Source organism: Ursus americanus, chromosome 5, assembly GCF_024610735.1.
Source record: "Ursus americanus isolate L20-20 chromosome 5, mUrsAme1.1.p, whole genome shotgun sequence".
Taxonomy (NCBI): domain Eukaryota; kingdom Metazoa; phylum Chordata; class Mammalia; order Carnivora; family Ursidae; genus Ursus; species Ursus americanus.
In genome coordinates, this window is record NC_142131.1 from 62,682,376 (window position 1) to 62,699,586 (window position 17,211).

Genomic DNA, 17,211 nt, shown 5'->3' on the forward strand with positions numbered 1-17,211 from the left:
CTTATCTGAGTCCTTCTAAGGACTATATTTCTATATTTGTAGCTTCTAAGCAGAAAAGTAGGTTCTGGGAACTTGCCTTTTCTGAATGCTTTTATATCTAGTATGAGAATATAAAACACATCTTTGATTTACTTAAGGAAAACTGAGTTTTAAAGGACAGATGATTTACTCAACCATATAATAAAATGCTTCAAATACTTGGGGGAAAGAAATAACAAAAAAAGTATAAATATCTTAAAATGACTAGGTCTTGGAGATAAAAGCAATTGTTTTGAGTGTTCCAGAGTAGAAAATGATAACGAAACTAATTCAGAACATCTTAATAAGAGTTAAAAGCTCATATTAATTTAAAATGTCATTCTTTAGAGGTTATTAAGTGTGATGAGAAAAGTTTCCAGAGCTCAATGCTTTGATAAACTACATCTTTTACAAGATGTGGAATGAGGAAAATGTGATGATAAAACATTTGAAGTTAGGTAGAAACTAAAAAAATGAAAACATGATAAAAGAATGAATGTTTTTAATATACCCATTAAGGCGGATGTATTCATCTACGTCAACTCTGCATAATTTAGTCCCTTCTCTTGGAATTTTATTCTTTGACACATCTCCATCTTCCTCATCCCTACCTACCTAAATATGACAAGGAAAACTCTTTTTTTTTTTTCAAATATTTTATTTATTTATTCGACAGAGATAGAGACAGCCAGTGAGAGAGGGAACACAGCAGGGGAGTGGGAGAGGAAGAAGCAGGCTCATAGCAGAAGAGCCTGATGTGGGGCTCGATCCTGTAACGCCAGGATCACGCCCTGAGCCGAAGGCAGACGCTTAACCGCTGTGCCACCCAGGCGCCCCGACAAGGAAAACTCTTAAAGTTTGGAAGAAATGATAGACTTATTTTGGAAAAAAACAGAGTAGGTGTCTTTTCAAATTTAAGTCTTAAAAAATCTCACAGTGCTGATATTTTATTCTTGTCATTTAACAACTTCATCTTCTTACCCTAAAGAAAGCCCAGCAAACACTTAAGGGTGCCCTGCATGACTGTCTAAACATTGCTGGTCAAAAAATTAGTATGGCTTTTAATGACCAAAATTTAATAAATATTTATCAGATATCTGGGTCCTGTAAAATGTCTCCCTTTTCGTAATGGGAATCGAGTGTAACCCATTTTGTCAAAGTTTTTTTTTTTTTTTTTAAAGATTTTATTTATTTATTCGACAGAGAGAGACAGCCAGTGAGAGAGGGAACACAAGCAGGGGGAGTGGGAGAGGAAGAAGCAGGCTCACAGCAGAAGAGCCTGATGTGGGACTCGATCCCATAACGCCGGGATCACGCCCTGAGCCGAAAGCAGATGATTAACCGCTGTGCCACCCAGGCACCCCCATTTTGTCAAAGTTTTAATACACTTTAATGAAAGTATCCAAAATTCTAAGGATACTTTCTAGCTCCCAGTGAATTTCCTGGCTTCTAAGAAAACAGAGGAGAGAAAAGGGATGTAACTTATAGAAGATATATTCACTAAAATACATATACCAAAATACATACATTAGAAAGTACAGGCTATGCTTTCAGAATGTCAAAACCTAGGTGTTTTACATTGAGACAAACTATACTGCCTAAATGATAAACTATAATATTAACTTGAAATACAAGCATTACACACATAGATCTTTGCTTGGTTAATTATATCCTGCCCTCTGTAGGCTTTGGGCTCCAGATTCCCACATTCAACCACCAATTCCACTTCTTTACCTGGATGCCTAATGAATGTATCAAACTTAACAGGTCCAAAAGAAATTTAATTTTAATTCTTTAAATCTCAGTTTTCCTCACCTCTGCCAAAGGCTCACAGTTTACCTGTTTCAACCAAATACCTGAGACTCATCATTGATTCTATTACTTCACTGCCTAACCCTGAATTAGTCTTATTACCTTTCCTTCAAATAGATTCCAAATCAGTATAGTTTTTTTCCCCCAGTTTGCCTTCATCTTTTCCCAAATGCCCTGACGGGAATGAAATCCAAATTCCCCCTCCATGGTATTCTGAGCCCTACAAGAGCTAGTCGGTGAGTGGCCCCGCCACCCTTTCCTTCTCTAAATACTCAGGCTGTGTCCTCTGTGGGCTTTTTCATTTTCACTTTGTTCTGTTGTGACTGCAATCCCCCAGCTTTTTCATGGCTGGATACCACCTGTCATACCAATTCCTCAGCTCATCGGTTACCAGTTCAGAGAAGCCTTCCCTGACCCCTCAACCTAATTAGCAATGCCCCACCCTCACCACCTACCATCCTTCTCCTACTCACCCTCTTTGTTTCTTCATAACACCTGTCATTGTCACTTCCCTTCATGCGTTGGCTGGGGTATGTTCTCCCTCCCCAAACTAGAGCGTGAGTTCCGTGAGAAGAGGGGGCTTGTTTGTCTTATGTGCCCCCGTATACCAAAACCTGCAATACTATTTGAATGAATGAATGAGTGACAGATATGACCCTATCCCTAAATATTGCTGTTGGCACTTTCAGGCAGAGTGTATTTAAAGAAGATGAACTGTGCAGGAATTCCCCAGAGGATCACTAATGTATAGCATGCCACCATATTCCTCACCCACCGGTATGAAATGCAGCACTAATGTTAAGAAAACAAAGAACTCAATTCAATCAGAAAGTGCATGATGCGGCTTCAGTAATGCAGGAAACTTGGAAGATTGGAACGTGGGGAAGAGCTGCTTTCCTAATCTCCAGGGAACAGAATAATTACTCCATCGCTCCGTGACTAAGAAGAGCCAGTACCTTGGCTTTTTTTAAAAGGGTAGTGCTGTTGCCAGAAGTTTGAGGCACATCCAATGTTTATGCCAAAGGAACTTTTGTAACTGGACTTTTGAAAAAGAGAAAAAAGACAGGGTTGAGTGGCGGGAGGTGTGGATAAACGCTTTCAGCCAGGGAAGGCCAACCCGAGGGTGTTTTTATGCAACTACGTACAACCACATACAGCTTTGGGCAAAGCTCTATTTATTTCCCTCTGTCCTCCTCAATTTGCCTTCAGGTCATTGCTTAAAGATTATTTCACAAACATTATCTTTTCTTCCAAGAACCTCAGTTAAGAATTAAAATACAAAGTCATTAACAAAAAGCAATCAGGAATTCTGTTTTTAAACACTCAACTCAGACCATGAATCCTGCCTGCAGATAAATCTCCTTTGGAATATATTACTTACCCTTGGATGGAGAACAAATCTGGATGTATTTAAAGAAAATGTGGGTTTTCTTTTTCTTTCTTTCTTTCTTTTTTTACTTAAGGATTTATATTAAACAAATGTCTATGGGGCTTCCCAAGGTTTAGAAGACATCCACTTTTAATTCTCTGAGGGTGTGGCCCCAGGCACCTGTTCACTCTCTGGCCCTACCTGAAGCCACTGATGTGCCACAGAGCAGACGTGGCCTGGCCCCTGCCTGCAAGAGCAGGTCATTGAAAGCAATAAATATTGGACAGAAAAAAGCAAGAGCTCCTTGAAGGGGTCAGATGTCTTAACAGAATGTCTTTCTTCTTTCTCTAATCTTTAATGCCAAGAACTGCTTGTTCTTCTGTGTGAAATCAACAAAAGGGATTAAGTAATACAATGCATCCCTGCTCAAAAAAAAAAGGATCACTGTTTCTTTTGAGCAGAGTTCTTTTTTATTTCCCTTCTCTCCTCCTCCACTTCAGGTAAATGCTTAGACATTATTTCACAAACACTATCTTTTCTTCAAAGAACTTTAGTTAAGAATTAAAATATTTAATTAACTAGAAAAAAAAATCAGGTATTCTACTTTCAATTCTCAGTTCTCTCAAATTCTCTGTGGCTGTAGCATTTTCCCCAAATTAGTGCATTCCAAATTCAGAAAGGTGAAAAGGATACTTCTTTTTACCAAAAAAAAAATGAAGGAAAATACTTTGAAAAAAGATCTGTAGTGAACATGACAAACTATTGATAAATACTTTATTATAGGAAGTGGTAGCTCCAACAGATAAAACATTAAGTGCTAAAGACATAGATGAGTAAAAGCCTCAGAAAAGACATTTTAAAGAGAAATGTAGATAATTTTCTAATTATGCAACCTTGCTAGTAATCTGAACAAAGAATTTAAAGATATATTTGTTTCTAGTCTATAAAATTATAAATAAAATTAAGTGATTGTTTCCCCATTTAAAAGAAAACATAAAAAAAAAACCCAAGACATTCTTTGTTCAAACAAAATATTATTAATAAGCCCTAGCAAATTGGCCTTCATCCAACATTTTGAAAGGGTGGACCATGAAGATTGTCCTATTTTCCCTGCTCACTATCCTTCAGGGACTTCTGAGGAACGTTGAAGGAAGTTCTATCTCTCCATGAAGCATAACTGAAAAACCACTATTTTTAATATCACGCAGTCCTGATACGAGACCATATGCACAACAGGTATTCTCTCGCAACGTCAATGAGATTCCAAAGCACATCAACCATTTGGAACAGCAATTTGGAAATATACCCTAAAAGTCACTAAAATACCCATGTCCTTCGACTGACTTCACTTCTGAGCCCCTCTACTGGCTACATTGCATACAGATACTAATTGCAGCATCATTTAACATAGTAAAACTTTAGGAAAAAAGGCACGTGTTCAACTGTTCAGTACATGCTTACTGAGCAAATGACCTTGCAAAATCTAACGTTGCTGTTGAAGGATGAGGAGAAAAAGGAATGGCTAGGGGCGCAGTTTAGAAAGTCCAGGAAGAGGTTCATTATGTAGTGTCTCATCTGTCCTTTACTGAAGGAGGCGTCGATCTTACTGGAGGACATTAATTTCCCAAATTATCCTAGTCCAGATATCACATTACCAAAGAACACAATGAAAACTAGAAAATAGGACAGGTTGTGGCATTATAATTAATTGTTCTACTAGGACTCTTCAGATAAGACCACAACTTTGTCATTGGCAAAGTCTCCCTGAAGAAAATAAAGGTCAAAAAGTCTAAAACATTTCTCTGGGACTCCCTGTCCTAGCGATGGACCTAGGGAATGCAGAGCTATCTGAAGCACCCCTGATCAAGAAAAGAACAAGGATGGCTTCTGGCCACAAAGGGGGTGGTGGGTCAGGAGCTAGATGGGAGGTCTCTACATGGTAAACGTCAAGCTTAAAGTGAATAAAAGCATTTTGTAAATAAGATCATCCAGTTTCGCATTCTTCCTGTGTTTCTCTTCCCTGTGTAATCCCATATCTTCAACAAAGTCAAATTTAAATGCTTCCAGCCTAGTCTCAGCTGTGCTGCGGGTAAAGGAAGGATTACATGTCCGTATTTTAGCCAGCCAGAGAAGACATCCCAGCCCGCCATCCATGCCTTAAGCTGGCATGATGATGGCAAAGGGGATGAGTGAGGAATGAGGAAAGGGGTTTATCAAAGGCCAAGGTCCGGCCATCAGCTTCTGCTGCCTGCCCCCGCACAGGGAGGCATTCCCAATCACCATTATCCATGGGGTGGTGTGGATTTGATGACAGAAGGTCACTTCTTTGTAGCCTCAAGAATGTTTAGAAAATCAGTTAAAAAATAAGCATCTCAAAGTACAAATGAGACCAGGAAAAGAATGTCTGAGGGCAAAAACGCAAACAAATGAATAAAGACAAACGTCAGGCTCTTGCAACTCTCTCCGCCTGTCTATTTTCAGAAAGGCGCAATTTATCTGTTGTTTGTGGGAATGATGGTTTTAGGTCGGGAGACACATGAAAGCAAAATTTCTTTTTTAACTTTAAATCAAAACCAAACAAAGGGACAAGACTAATGTAATCACTTATTCAAAAGAAAAGAAATAACAAACAAGTATAATCAATATCATTAGTTTTGTTTTTTAAAGAACAGCATTTTGAAAGACTATCTAATTCAGCCTTGCAGTAACCACTTTCTGTGTACAGAGCACGCATCTAATTTCACAATCGGATGTGTGCTATATTTGCAGAAATTTTAATCCGTCTAAGGACAAAGTAGACTGGAATGCAGGTCTCTCCTATCCTGCCACAATGTAAAGCACTTTAGTACAATCCTGCATAGCTCTCTTTATTTCTTCTGACTTGTTCTATACTCATTTCTCCTAGGCGTACTACATATATCTCTGGTAAGTCAGTCAAACTATGTTCTGGAAGAAGGTGGAGGACACACAAAAATTATTTTTCTCTCCATACTTTCTTTTTTCTGAAATTACTTTTTCTTTCTGAAAATGATTCCTCTTACCTTAGGTTGTTTGCAAAGATAGCGACAAAGTTCTCCAATATACTGAAACACAGTCACATTATACTTTCTGCAGTCATTCCAAAATTGACTTGCTGAGAATTTCTTCTTTAACACACAAGTAGCACCTATCAGAAAAGGCAAAGAACAGGCACTGGGGAAAAATATTCAAGGGCAGAAGTGACATAAAACATAAATGATGTTGCCCTTTCTAGAACACTTTCACTCAATTTCAAGGCTGTTCTAATCCATCAGTGGACATTTATATCAAGCTCATTTGAAACCATTAATCCTACAACTCAATAAACTTTAAAAAAACTCATGTTGTAATTCTATATTTTGACTGCAAATATATTTTTTCTTTTTGCAATACAGGGGATGAAAGAAGAGGTCAAAATAAGTAGGGGAGTTGCAAGTATTAGAGCATGACTGTAGATAAGGGTCAGCCTTCTTCACAGAGATCAAGAATATTCACTTACTTTTGTTCTTGGATGTGTACATTTTGTTTATTTTTAAAACATTAAAGCTGCCTCAATATTTCTTGATGTTGAGAGTTGGTAAAGCAGAATTGGTACAATAGCACCAGCCAAGTTCGTCGATGACTACAGAACCTAAAGGTAACAACCTAATTTTCACAGCAAAGTCAGTCATATGAATATGTTCCAAGGAAAAGGCTCATGCCTTGACTCTTGCCTTTGTTTATCTTGGACACCAATCATATTCTAAATATGCTACTCCATAAAATTACTTTTTTTTCTATTTCAGACATACACAGATAGTAGTGAACGGTCTCTGTTATATATTATTTAAGGGCCAGACACTAAAATAATCTCAGCATGTTTATGAATGGAATCTGCTGCGTCACAAACTACCAACAGACTTACTAGGTGCCTGGGGTATCTTGTTTGCAAAGACAGCCTCAACAATTCCTGCTATGCACTTAACTTTACCATGTGAAGTTGCCACCTCTCCCCTTCGAGGGGTAGGGTGTGTTTCCTCACTCCGCAAATCCTCAATCTAGACTGGTTTGTGACTTGGTTTGATCCACAAAATGCAGGTGAAATGATCAATGTGATTTCTGACATGAAGCCTTAAGAACTATCCAGTTTCTACATTCACTACCCTCTTGGAAGCTTCCTTCCACCATTTAAGGAGGGGGGCGGTGACCATCAGAGGATGGGTGATCACATGGAAGGAAGCCCAGTCAACAGCCAGCTCCAACCACATGGCCAAACTTCCAAGGCACTGCTCTTCTCACTTTAGGAACAGACTGAGTGTGTCACGAAATTGTGTCCTTTTGATAAAAATGATGTTGCAATTATATAACAAGCCCACAATCACTCTGAATTCTAATGCAGTTTTAAACTTTCACGAACACAAGTTATAGTTAATAAGCATTTTGAAAACTCATCAGACAGAAAATGAAAACTTACCCAACTCAACACATCCACCGATTCCCAGAAGAGCTCCTGAACTATGATACAGAGGGAGAGTGATATAAATGACATCATTAGCAGTACAACCGAAAGCCCACAAGCCGGCAGAGCCTTTTAAAGCCTGCAGCTGAGTAATTACAGCTGCTTTTGGTAGACCTGGGAGAAAAAAAACAAAGAAATATATGTAATAGAAAGCAAGTTCACATATTACGTATGTGCGTTGTAGGGACCACGCAAATGTGAGCTGTTGCTGCAATTAATTTCTAGAATCTTGGATCTCCCCAAAAGGATCGAAACTGAAATGATATAGAGTTTGAGATACCATAAGCTTCAAAGAGCCACATCTGCTAGAAGAATGACAAAAATGCCCCAAATCCGAAAAGGGAGACCCCAAATGAGGCAAATCCCAACATAAATCTAAATTATACTTAAAGTAGAAATTTTCTACTTTCCAAGTAAGACTCTACCTCAAGAACCAGTAACTTTGTCATGTTTTATATGTCCTAGAATAAGATCATTACAGAATATCAGGTTCCATAAAACATGATGTTGAATCACATTCATGTTCCAAACGTAAATCATTTTCTTTTTTTCTTCCAGTCCTCTTCTATGTACAGTGAGTTTCTTATAAAAATTTGTAGCTGTAGTTAGTGTATAAAACATTTTACATACTGTGTTTAATTTTCCATAGTGTTATAGTCTTTTGTATATAATGTCAGCATAATAAATTCATCATGTTAATACATGATATAGTATAAAATTGCCTTCTCTGTGATTAAATATCAGCAACTTCATGTTTCAACCTACATCTCCTCATACACACAACACACAACTTGTTTTCATAACGACAAGTATCCTCTCTGGAATTCATTTGTTAGATTAAATGGTATTTTAGTCCTATTGTGTTTGTCAGTTCAAAGAGTTCTAGTATTTTTGGAATGTCCTCATGCAGAGGGCCCCATCCCAAATCTACCCCACCAATAAAGTTACTTTGATTCATAACATGTAATGGTAACAAGGAGTATCATTCGTTGTTCAGAGAGGCAAGCAGAGACCAATGTCAAAGAAGCCGCAGGAACAAGCAAATGGCAGGACCAACAGTGAAGAGCAGTGACCATAAGTGTGGCCCTTCTCTCTACCCCACATACTGATACAGTCCCACTTACCATTTGTCAAGGGTGGGTTGCTAACGTCAGTGGCTCTGCAAACTTACTGCTGTACCTGATTGGACTTCATTTCCCAATTCTAGAAACTGAGACCTAAATTTCACAACGTGTTTCCCAAATTGAAGTACTTCCTCGTTATTTTCAGCTTGCCTATAGCAAAATATACTCCCACAGTGATGTCAGCTGCAAGGCTGTGTGAGTCATTCCTTTTTTCTTTCTCCTCTGATATACAACTAATGGGACGTGTAGAACTACCTCCCCTCCAAAAGTGCCTCTGTACAACATACAAGGACACCCCAGAGAGCCATCCAGCTGTGGACGTGAATGTGGGTGAACTAGACCCCAGAGGAGGTAAGTGGCAGAGTGAGGGAAGTGGTGCTGGAGCCGTGACCTTTCTGGCACAAGAGGTCAAGGGTGAAGGCCGTGAGTGGGCGAGTAGTCAATCGGCCTGGCCCCTGTGGGCTGCAGCTGGAAGGATCAGTTGCTCTCTTTGAGGAGAGACCAGAGCGACTGAGGGGAGGGAAAGGGAAGTGAAATAGGCAGACAAAGAGAGGTGAAGGAAAGTGACTCCTACTATCTACCCCAGGATTCAAGAGGATCACCCATAGACCTCTAGGACCCCTCTCGCCCCTTGTACTTGATGATTCCCCCTACCAGGGCAGAGGCATGCCCAAACACACCTCCCAGCTCCCACCTCAAATGCCACTGTGCCTGCCTTTTTTTGCGTTCCCAGCTCCAGTAGCAAAACCTAAGAATTGGTGCTATAGCGCCACCTCCTGGAAAACAAAAGGAAGGCTCCTAACCACCAATGTGTTCAACTGTTAGTATCAAAGTAAACAAAATCTTGCCTAGGGGCACCTGGCTGGCTTAGTCAGTGGAGCATGTGACTCTTAGTCTCCAGGTTATGACTGAGAGCCCCAGGTTGAGTGTAGAAATTACTTAAAAATAAAATCTTGAACAAACAAACAAACAAAAAACAAAACTGGGAGGCCTGGTTGGCTGAGTCAGTTAAGCGTCTACCCTGAGCTCAGGTCGTGATCCCACATCAGGCTTCTTCCTTGGCAGGGAGACTGCTTCTCCCTCTACCTGCTGCTCTCCCTGCTTGTACTCTTTCTTCTCTCTCTCTGACAAATAAATAAATAAAATCTTAAAAAAAACAAAAACAAAAAACCTTGCCTAAATAAGAAAGGTATTTGCTGCTTCAAATATGGTGGCAGAGGCACTTTTCATCAAACATCATGAAAAATCATGGTAATAGAAAATAACAGAAAATGACAATTTTCCATGAACCAAACCCAAAGATATGGAATACTGCAATCTAACTGATACAGAATTTAAAATAGCTATTATGAAGATATTCAATGAGCTACAAAAAAACTCAGACAATATGCTGATCTCAGGGATACAATTAATGAACAGGAGTACTTTACCAGAGAGACTGAAATTGTAAAAAAAGAACCAAAAAAATTCTGGAACTGAAGAACTCAATAAATGAGAAAAATGCATTACGAATGCAATGGAAATAGACCAGATCATATGGAAGAGAGAATGAGTAAGATGGAAGATAGAAATACAGAAATTATTCAAGTGTAAGAGGAGAGAAAACTAAGATTTTTAAAAAGTGAAGAAAACCTATGAGAGCTATCTGATTCCATTAGAAAAGCCAACACAAGAATAATGGGTAGCCCAGAAGGAGAAGAGAGGGAGAAGGGGGCAGAGGGAATATTTAGAGAAGTAATAGCTGAGAACTTCCCATACCTGGGGAAGGAACTGGGGATACAAGTCCATGAAGCTAATAGAATACCTTACTATTTCAATGCACAAAGATCTTTTCCAAGACACATTACATTAAAACTGTTAAAAGTCAATGATAATGAAAGAATTTTAGAGGCAGCACAGGAAAAAAAGACAGTAGCCTGCAACAGCACCCCCATTACACTATCAGCAAATTTCACAGCAGAAACTCTACAGGCCAGCAGAGAATGGAATGACACATTCAAAATATTGGAAGATAAAAACTGCCAGCCATGAATAATCCATCTGGCAAAGTTATCCTTTAGATGTGAAGCAGAAATAAAGGCTTTTCCAAACAAACAAAAGTTGAGGGAGTTGTTGAAAAGAGCTCTTTGAGCTGAAACAAAAAGGCAAAGGACCAGAACTCTGATTAAGGTAATAAGCAGTCAGTCAGAATTAGAATACTGTAACTCTTTTTTAGAATAGTATAATAAATTCTTAACTATAACATAAAGGGAAATCGCATTAAAAATAACTATAACTACTACAACTTGGTAATGAAAACATAGCATATAAAGAGATAATTTGTGACATCAAAAATAAGAGAGTAACAGTAAAAAAATGGAATCTTTATAGGTAAATGAAGATAAATTGCTTTCAGTAGAAAAGGAATTATTTTATTTATGAGATGTTTTATGTAAATGCTTGGTAACCACAAAGCAAAAATCTAGAGCAGAGATGTTATACATAAAAAGGGGCAAGACTGAATAAATTAACATGGAAAACCACCAACTTACAAACGTAGACATAAACATAAATGGAAGGAAAAAAACACAATAGAGATACAAAATAACCAGAAGGCAACAGATAAAATGACACTAGTAAATCCTTGCATATCAACAATCACCCTAAATGTAAACGGTTTGTATTCACCAGTCAAAAAGCAGGGTGGCCGCATGGATTTAAAAACAAACAAACAAACAAACAAACAAAACAAAACAAAACAAAACAAAATGAAACAAGACCCAAATATATGCCACCTGCAGGAGAATCATTTCAATTCTGAAGACACACATAAGTTCATAATGAAAGGATAGAAGTTGATATTTCAAGCAAATGTAAATGAAAAGAAGGCAGGCATATTTTCATAGTCACAAAACAGTCACAAAACAGACTTCAAACCAAATGGGTAATAAGAGAAAGAAGGTCATTATATAATGATAAGGGGTCAATACATCAAGAAAATACAATGATCATAAATATGTAATGCTCTTAACACCTGAGCACCAATCTGTATTAAGCAATCAATAACAGATCTTAAGGAAGAAATACACGGCAGTACAATAATTGTAGGGTACTTCACACTAGATCTTAGCCACAAAGCTGGCAAGCAATTGTAGAGAACCTCAGTACCCCACCATCAACAATGGATAGATCATTCAGTCAGAAAAATCAACAAGGAAACACTGGAATTGAGCAACATTTTAGAAAAAATGGACCTAATAGACATGTACAGGACATTCCATCTAACAGCAGCAGAATACACATTCTTCTCAAGGGCACATGGAAAAATCTCCAGGGCAGGTCATGCCATAAGTCACAAAACAGATCTTAGCAAATTTAGGAAGACTGAAATCATACCAACTATGTTCTCTGAACACAATGGTATGAAACTGGAAATTGGCAACAAGAGGAAAGTGAGATCTACCAGTTGTGGAAGCTAAATAACACACTTCTAAACAGCCATTTGGTCAAAGAAGAAATCAAAAGGGAAATAAAAAATTGTCTCAAAATAAAAGAAAATGAAAACACGGCATATCAAATACTGTGGAATACAGCAATAGCAGCTCTGAGAGGAAAGTTTATAGCTACAATTGCCTACAATAAGAAATTAGAAAGGTCTCAAACAAACGACCTAACTTTATGCCTCAAGGAAATAGAAAAAGAAGAAAAAAATAAGCTCCAAGTTAGCAGAAGGAAGGAAATTATAAGGATCAGGGCAGAAATAAATGAAATACGGACCAGAAGAACAATAGAAAGGATCAACAAAACTAAAAGCTGGTTCTCTAAAAAGATAAAACAAAATTGGCAAATCTTCAGCTAAACTAACTGAAGAGAGAAGACTCAAATAAATAAAATTAGAAATGAAGAAGAAGACATTATAACTGACAGTATAAAAATAAAAAGGATCATGAGCGACTAAGGTGAAGAATTATATGGCAACAAATTACATAACCTAGAAGAAATGGATACATTGCTAGAAGCACGCAATGTACCAAGACTCAATCAGGAGGATATAGAAAATCTGAACAGACAAATAATGAGTAAAAAGATTGAATTAAAAAAAAAAAACACACACCAACTCCCCAAACTGAAACCTCCAGGGCCAGATTCTTCACTGGAGAATTCTACCCAACAATTGAAGAACTGACACCAATCTTCCTCAAGCTCTTCCAAAATATTGACAAGGAACAAACACTTTCAAACTCATAATAAAATACAAGATAAAAATACAAGAAAAAAATATATAAGCCAATATCCCTAATGAAAATAGATGCAAAAATTCTCAATGACATATTAGTAAACCAAATTCTAGAACATAGTAAAAGCATGATACACCATGACCAAGTGGGATATATTCCTGGGATGCAAGGATGGTTCAACATATGCAAATCAATAAATGTAATACATCACATCAATAAAAGGAAATATATAACACACATGATCATTTCAATAGATATAGAAAAAAAGTATCCGAATATACAATATCATATTATGATAAAAACCTTTAACAGACTATGTATTGAAGGAATATACCTCAACATAATAAAGATCATATATGACAGACGCACAGTTAACATTAGAGTCAATGGAGAGAAACTGAAAACCTTTCTTCTCTAAGATGAGGAACAAGGGCAAGATGTCCACTCTCACCACTCCTATTCAATACATTACTGGAAGTCTTAGCTAGAACAATTAGGCAAGATAAAGAAATAAAAGTTATCCAAATAGGAAAGAAAGAAGTAAAATTGTCATTATTTGCTGATGATATGATTCGATATACATAGAAAATCCCAAATAATTAATCAAAAGACTATGGGAATTAACAATTTCAGTGAAGTGTTAGGACACAAAATCAATATAGAGTAATCAATTGTATTCCTTTACATTAATGATGGATCAACTGAAAACGAAAGAAAATCATCCCATTCACAATAGCATCAAAAACAATAAAATATTTAGGAATAAATTTACTCAAGGAAATGAAAGATCTGTACAATGAAAACTACAAAACTTTGCTAAAAGAAATTGAAGAAGACACAAATGGAAAGACGTCCCATGTTCCTGTGTTGGAAGAATTAGTATTATTAGAATGACCATACCACCCAAAGCTATCTACAGAGTCAATGCAATCACCATCAAAATACCAAAGGCATTCTTCACAGAAATATAAGAAACAATCCAAAAAATTTGTGTGGAATCACAAAAGACCCCAAAGAGCCAAAGTAATCCTGAGAAAAAAAGAACAAAGCCAGAGGTATCAGGCTTCTGATTTTCAAACTATACTACAAACCATAGTAATAAAAACAGTATGGTATTCGCACAAAAATAGACACATCTACTAATGGAACAGAATGGAGAGCCCAGAACTAAACCCAGGCATATATGGTCAACTAATATTTGACAAGGGGGCCAAGAAAACCCAGTGCAGAAAAGATAATCTCTTCAACAAATGGTGCTGGGAATGCTGGAGAAACATATACAGAACAATGAAATTGGACCTCTATCTCACACCACAAAAAGTTAACCTGACACGGATCAAAGACTTAAATATAAGACCTAATACAATAAACTCCTAAAAGAAAATGTATGGAAGAAGGTCATTGATATTGGTCTTGGCAATCATTTTGAACACGATATGAAAAGCATAAATGATAAAAGAAAATTTAACAAATGGGGCTGCATCAAACTCAAAAGCTTCTGCACAGCAAATGAAACAGCCAAATAAAAAGACAACCTATAGAACGGCAGAAAATTTCTGCAAACCATGTATCAGATAAAGGGTTAATATTCAAAACCTATAAAGAAGTAAGTCAACTCCATAACAGAAAAAAAAAATCCAATTAAAAACGGGGCAGAAGAATTAAATAGTTATTTCTCCAAACTGTACATCAAAATGGCCAACAGACACATGAAAAGATGTTCAACATCACTAATCACCAGTGAAATGCAAATTGAAATCACAGTGAGATAACACATCATACCTATTAGAATGGCTACCATCAAGAAGACCAGAGACAACAGGTGCTGGCAAGGATGCAGTAAAAAGAGAATATTTATACATTGCCAGTGGGAATGTAAAATGGTCTAACCACTGCAGAAAACAATATGGAGGTTCTTCAAAAAATTAAAAGTAGATTTACCATATGATCCAATTCCACTTCTGGATATATACCCAAATGAAAATGAGATTTCAACAAGACATCTGCACTCCCATGTTTATTGCAGCATTATTCACAATAGCCAAGATACAGAAACAACCCAAACGCCCATCAATGGATAAAAAGATGTGGAATACTATTCAGCCATTCAAAAGGAAGCTATCCTTCCATTTGTTTTTGTTTTTGTTTTTTTGATATCCTCCCATTTGTGACAACATGGATAGACTGACTGATGCTTGAAATGATGCTTCATTTTCCCACCGAGATTTGGCTCACACTGGTCTTTCTATCTCCCAACACAAATCTCACTCAGACAACGAGCCCTACCTGTTCCATACAAACTAAACTCCAATTTTGCTCTGGTAGGCCTTCTCTGGTTTCATCCTATATTCAGCAGTTTGTAGCAACCAAAAGTACTTACACATCGCTCAGTCAACTGGGGCACCATCTTACTAATAGTAGGACATCATTCTTTCTCTGATTGAACATATTCACTGATAAAAGCCAAAATTTTCATGGGGTTTTTGGTCACAGTGGCACCTAGAGCTATGAACCACAGGCTTTCGTGACTCTTAGACACCTTAACCCAGGTGCACCTCAGTCCACCTTGCTGCTCTGTCTGCGCTGACATTTTCTGACAAGTTTGTGCTCCATTTCTATGAAACTGGAAGACAACTGATCTCATATGCAAAGCTGGCATTATCTTGCCTTTATCCTGATTAAAGTTTAATTTTTTTTTTTCAAAAGAAGTCTCTCTGGCTCTTCCTGACAGCTTGGCATCTCACAACATGGGAAGTTTCTAGTCATCCGCATGCACAGGGAATCTATCCAAATTTTCTCATCAAAGCCACGTATAAAGATTTTGGGGGAGACTAGCTCCATCCTTGTTCTTGATAATTCAATGCCTTTCTCTTAGTCATCCAGAGGATCAAGCATTTATGCGTTTTCTGCTTCCAAGAAGTTCCCACCCATGGTTCTTCAGTCACTATATTCCCTACTTCCCACACTGTTCCTGATCTCATGGAAACCCAGCTTTAAAATAATTTTTCAACTGGGGTGTGACCAAAAAAAAAAAAAGGATGATTCATCTAGTTGGTTTCCATCTACATGCTTATGTCACTTCTTCAAAGGACTTTAGTAAACTAATTAGCCATGGTTCCCCTCCTAATTTGCTTAGCTTTAAGTCATAATGAACTCATTATTTATTATAAATCATTCAAAGTACTCAGATTTCTTCGGGGGGGGGGAGGAGAAGAGGAAGCAGAAGAGAGAGAATCTTAAGCAGGCTTTACGTCCAGCATGGAGCTGGACACACGGCTCGAACTCATGACCCTGAGATCATGACCTGCCTGAGCCGAAATCAAGAGTCGCTTGCTTAACTGACTGAGCCACGCAGGCATCCCATCCCCTAGATTTTTTGATAAAAGAGACAACAAATATGAGATTGTCCAAGAAATGAAAGTGATCAAACGTTGATGGAGGTTAATGTTTGAAAGAAGGAAAGAAGAAAAAGGAGAATAAAATTTGTTAAAAGTGCATTTTAGCATCCCCTTTAAAAGAATTAGAAAGCACACTGACATTTTAAAGCCCTTACAGAGCCCGGAAGTACAGAAACTTCAGTATTTTTGTTAATGGTGTTTCTCAAACTTACATGGTCATAAAGCCTCTTTCCAATTTTTTCTTTTCTTTCTTTCTTTCTTTCTTTTTTTTTTTTTTTTTTTTTTTTAGGTAGACTCCACACCCAATGCAGGGCTCTAACTCACAGCCCTGAGACCAGACGTGATATCAAGAGTCGGATGCTCCACCGACTAAACCACCCAGACACCTGCCCCTTTAAAACTGTTATTTCATTTCTTTAAAGATGTGAAGGAACATGTCATAGAACACACTTTGAGAAATGCTCCAAAGTCCTTTGCTCTTCTAACCTATGAATCCCTGGCATTGGAACTCCTCATAGGTCCAGGAGGAGGTCCAGACATAAAGGCGGGAGGAAGGCTGTGTCCGGTGATTTGGGGATTAGGAGGGCAAAGGCGGGAGAGATGAGGTCAAGAGAAATCCAATCCAGAGGCAGGGATAAATAATTGGGGGAATTCTGGGATAGTTTTGGAAAAACGAAAAAATCTGTAAGGTTAAGGAAAAGGAGAGACAAAGGAAAGAGAGACTGAGATGGGGACAGCACCTGGCTTCCAGGCATAG

The 17,211-nt window shown here is 37.8% G+C and overlaps 1 protein-coding gene across 8 annotated transcripts in view; it reads right to left on the reverse strand.

Moving 5' to 3' along the window:
• SLC27A6 (solute carrier family 27 member 6) overlaps positions 1-17,211 on the reverse strand; it is an 89,921-nt gene that overhangs the window by 55,555 nt on the left and 17,155 nt on the right. For all 8 annotated transcript variants that reach the window (XM_087862330.1, XM_087862331.1, XM_087862328.1 and 5 more), the window contains exons 3-4: positions 7,671-7,829; positions 6,241-6,365 (exon numbers count right to left, since the gene is read on the reverse strand). In XM_087862330.1, coding sequence (XP_087718456.1) covers positions 6,241-6,365; positions 7,671-7,829 — 284 coding nt within the window. The remainder of the gene's footprint in view (positions 1-6,240; positions 6,366-7,670; positions 7,830-17,211) is intronic.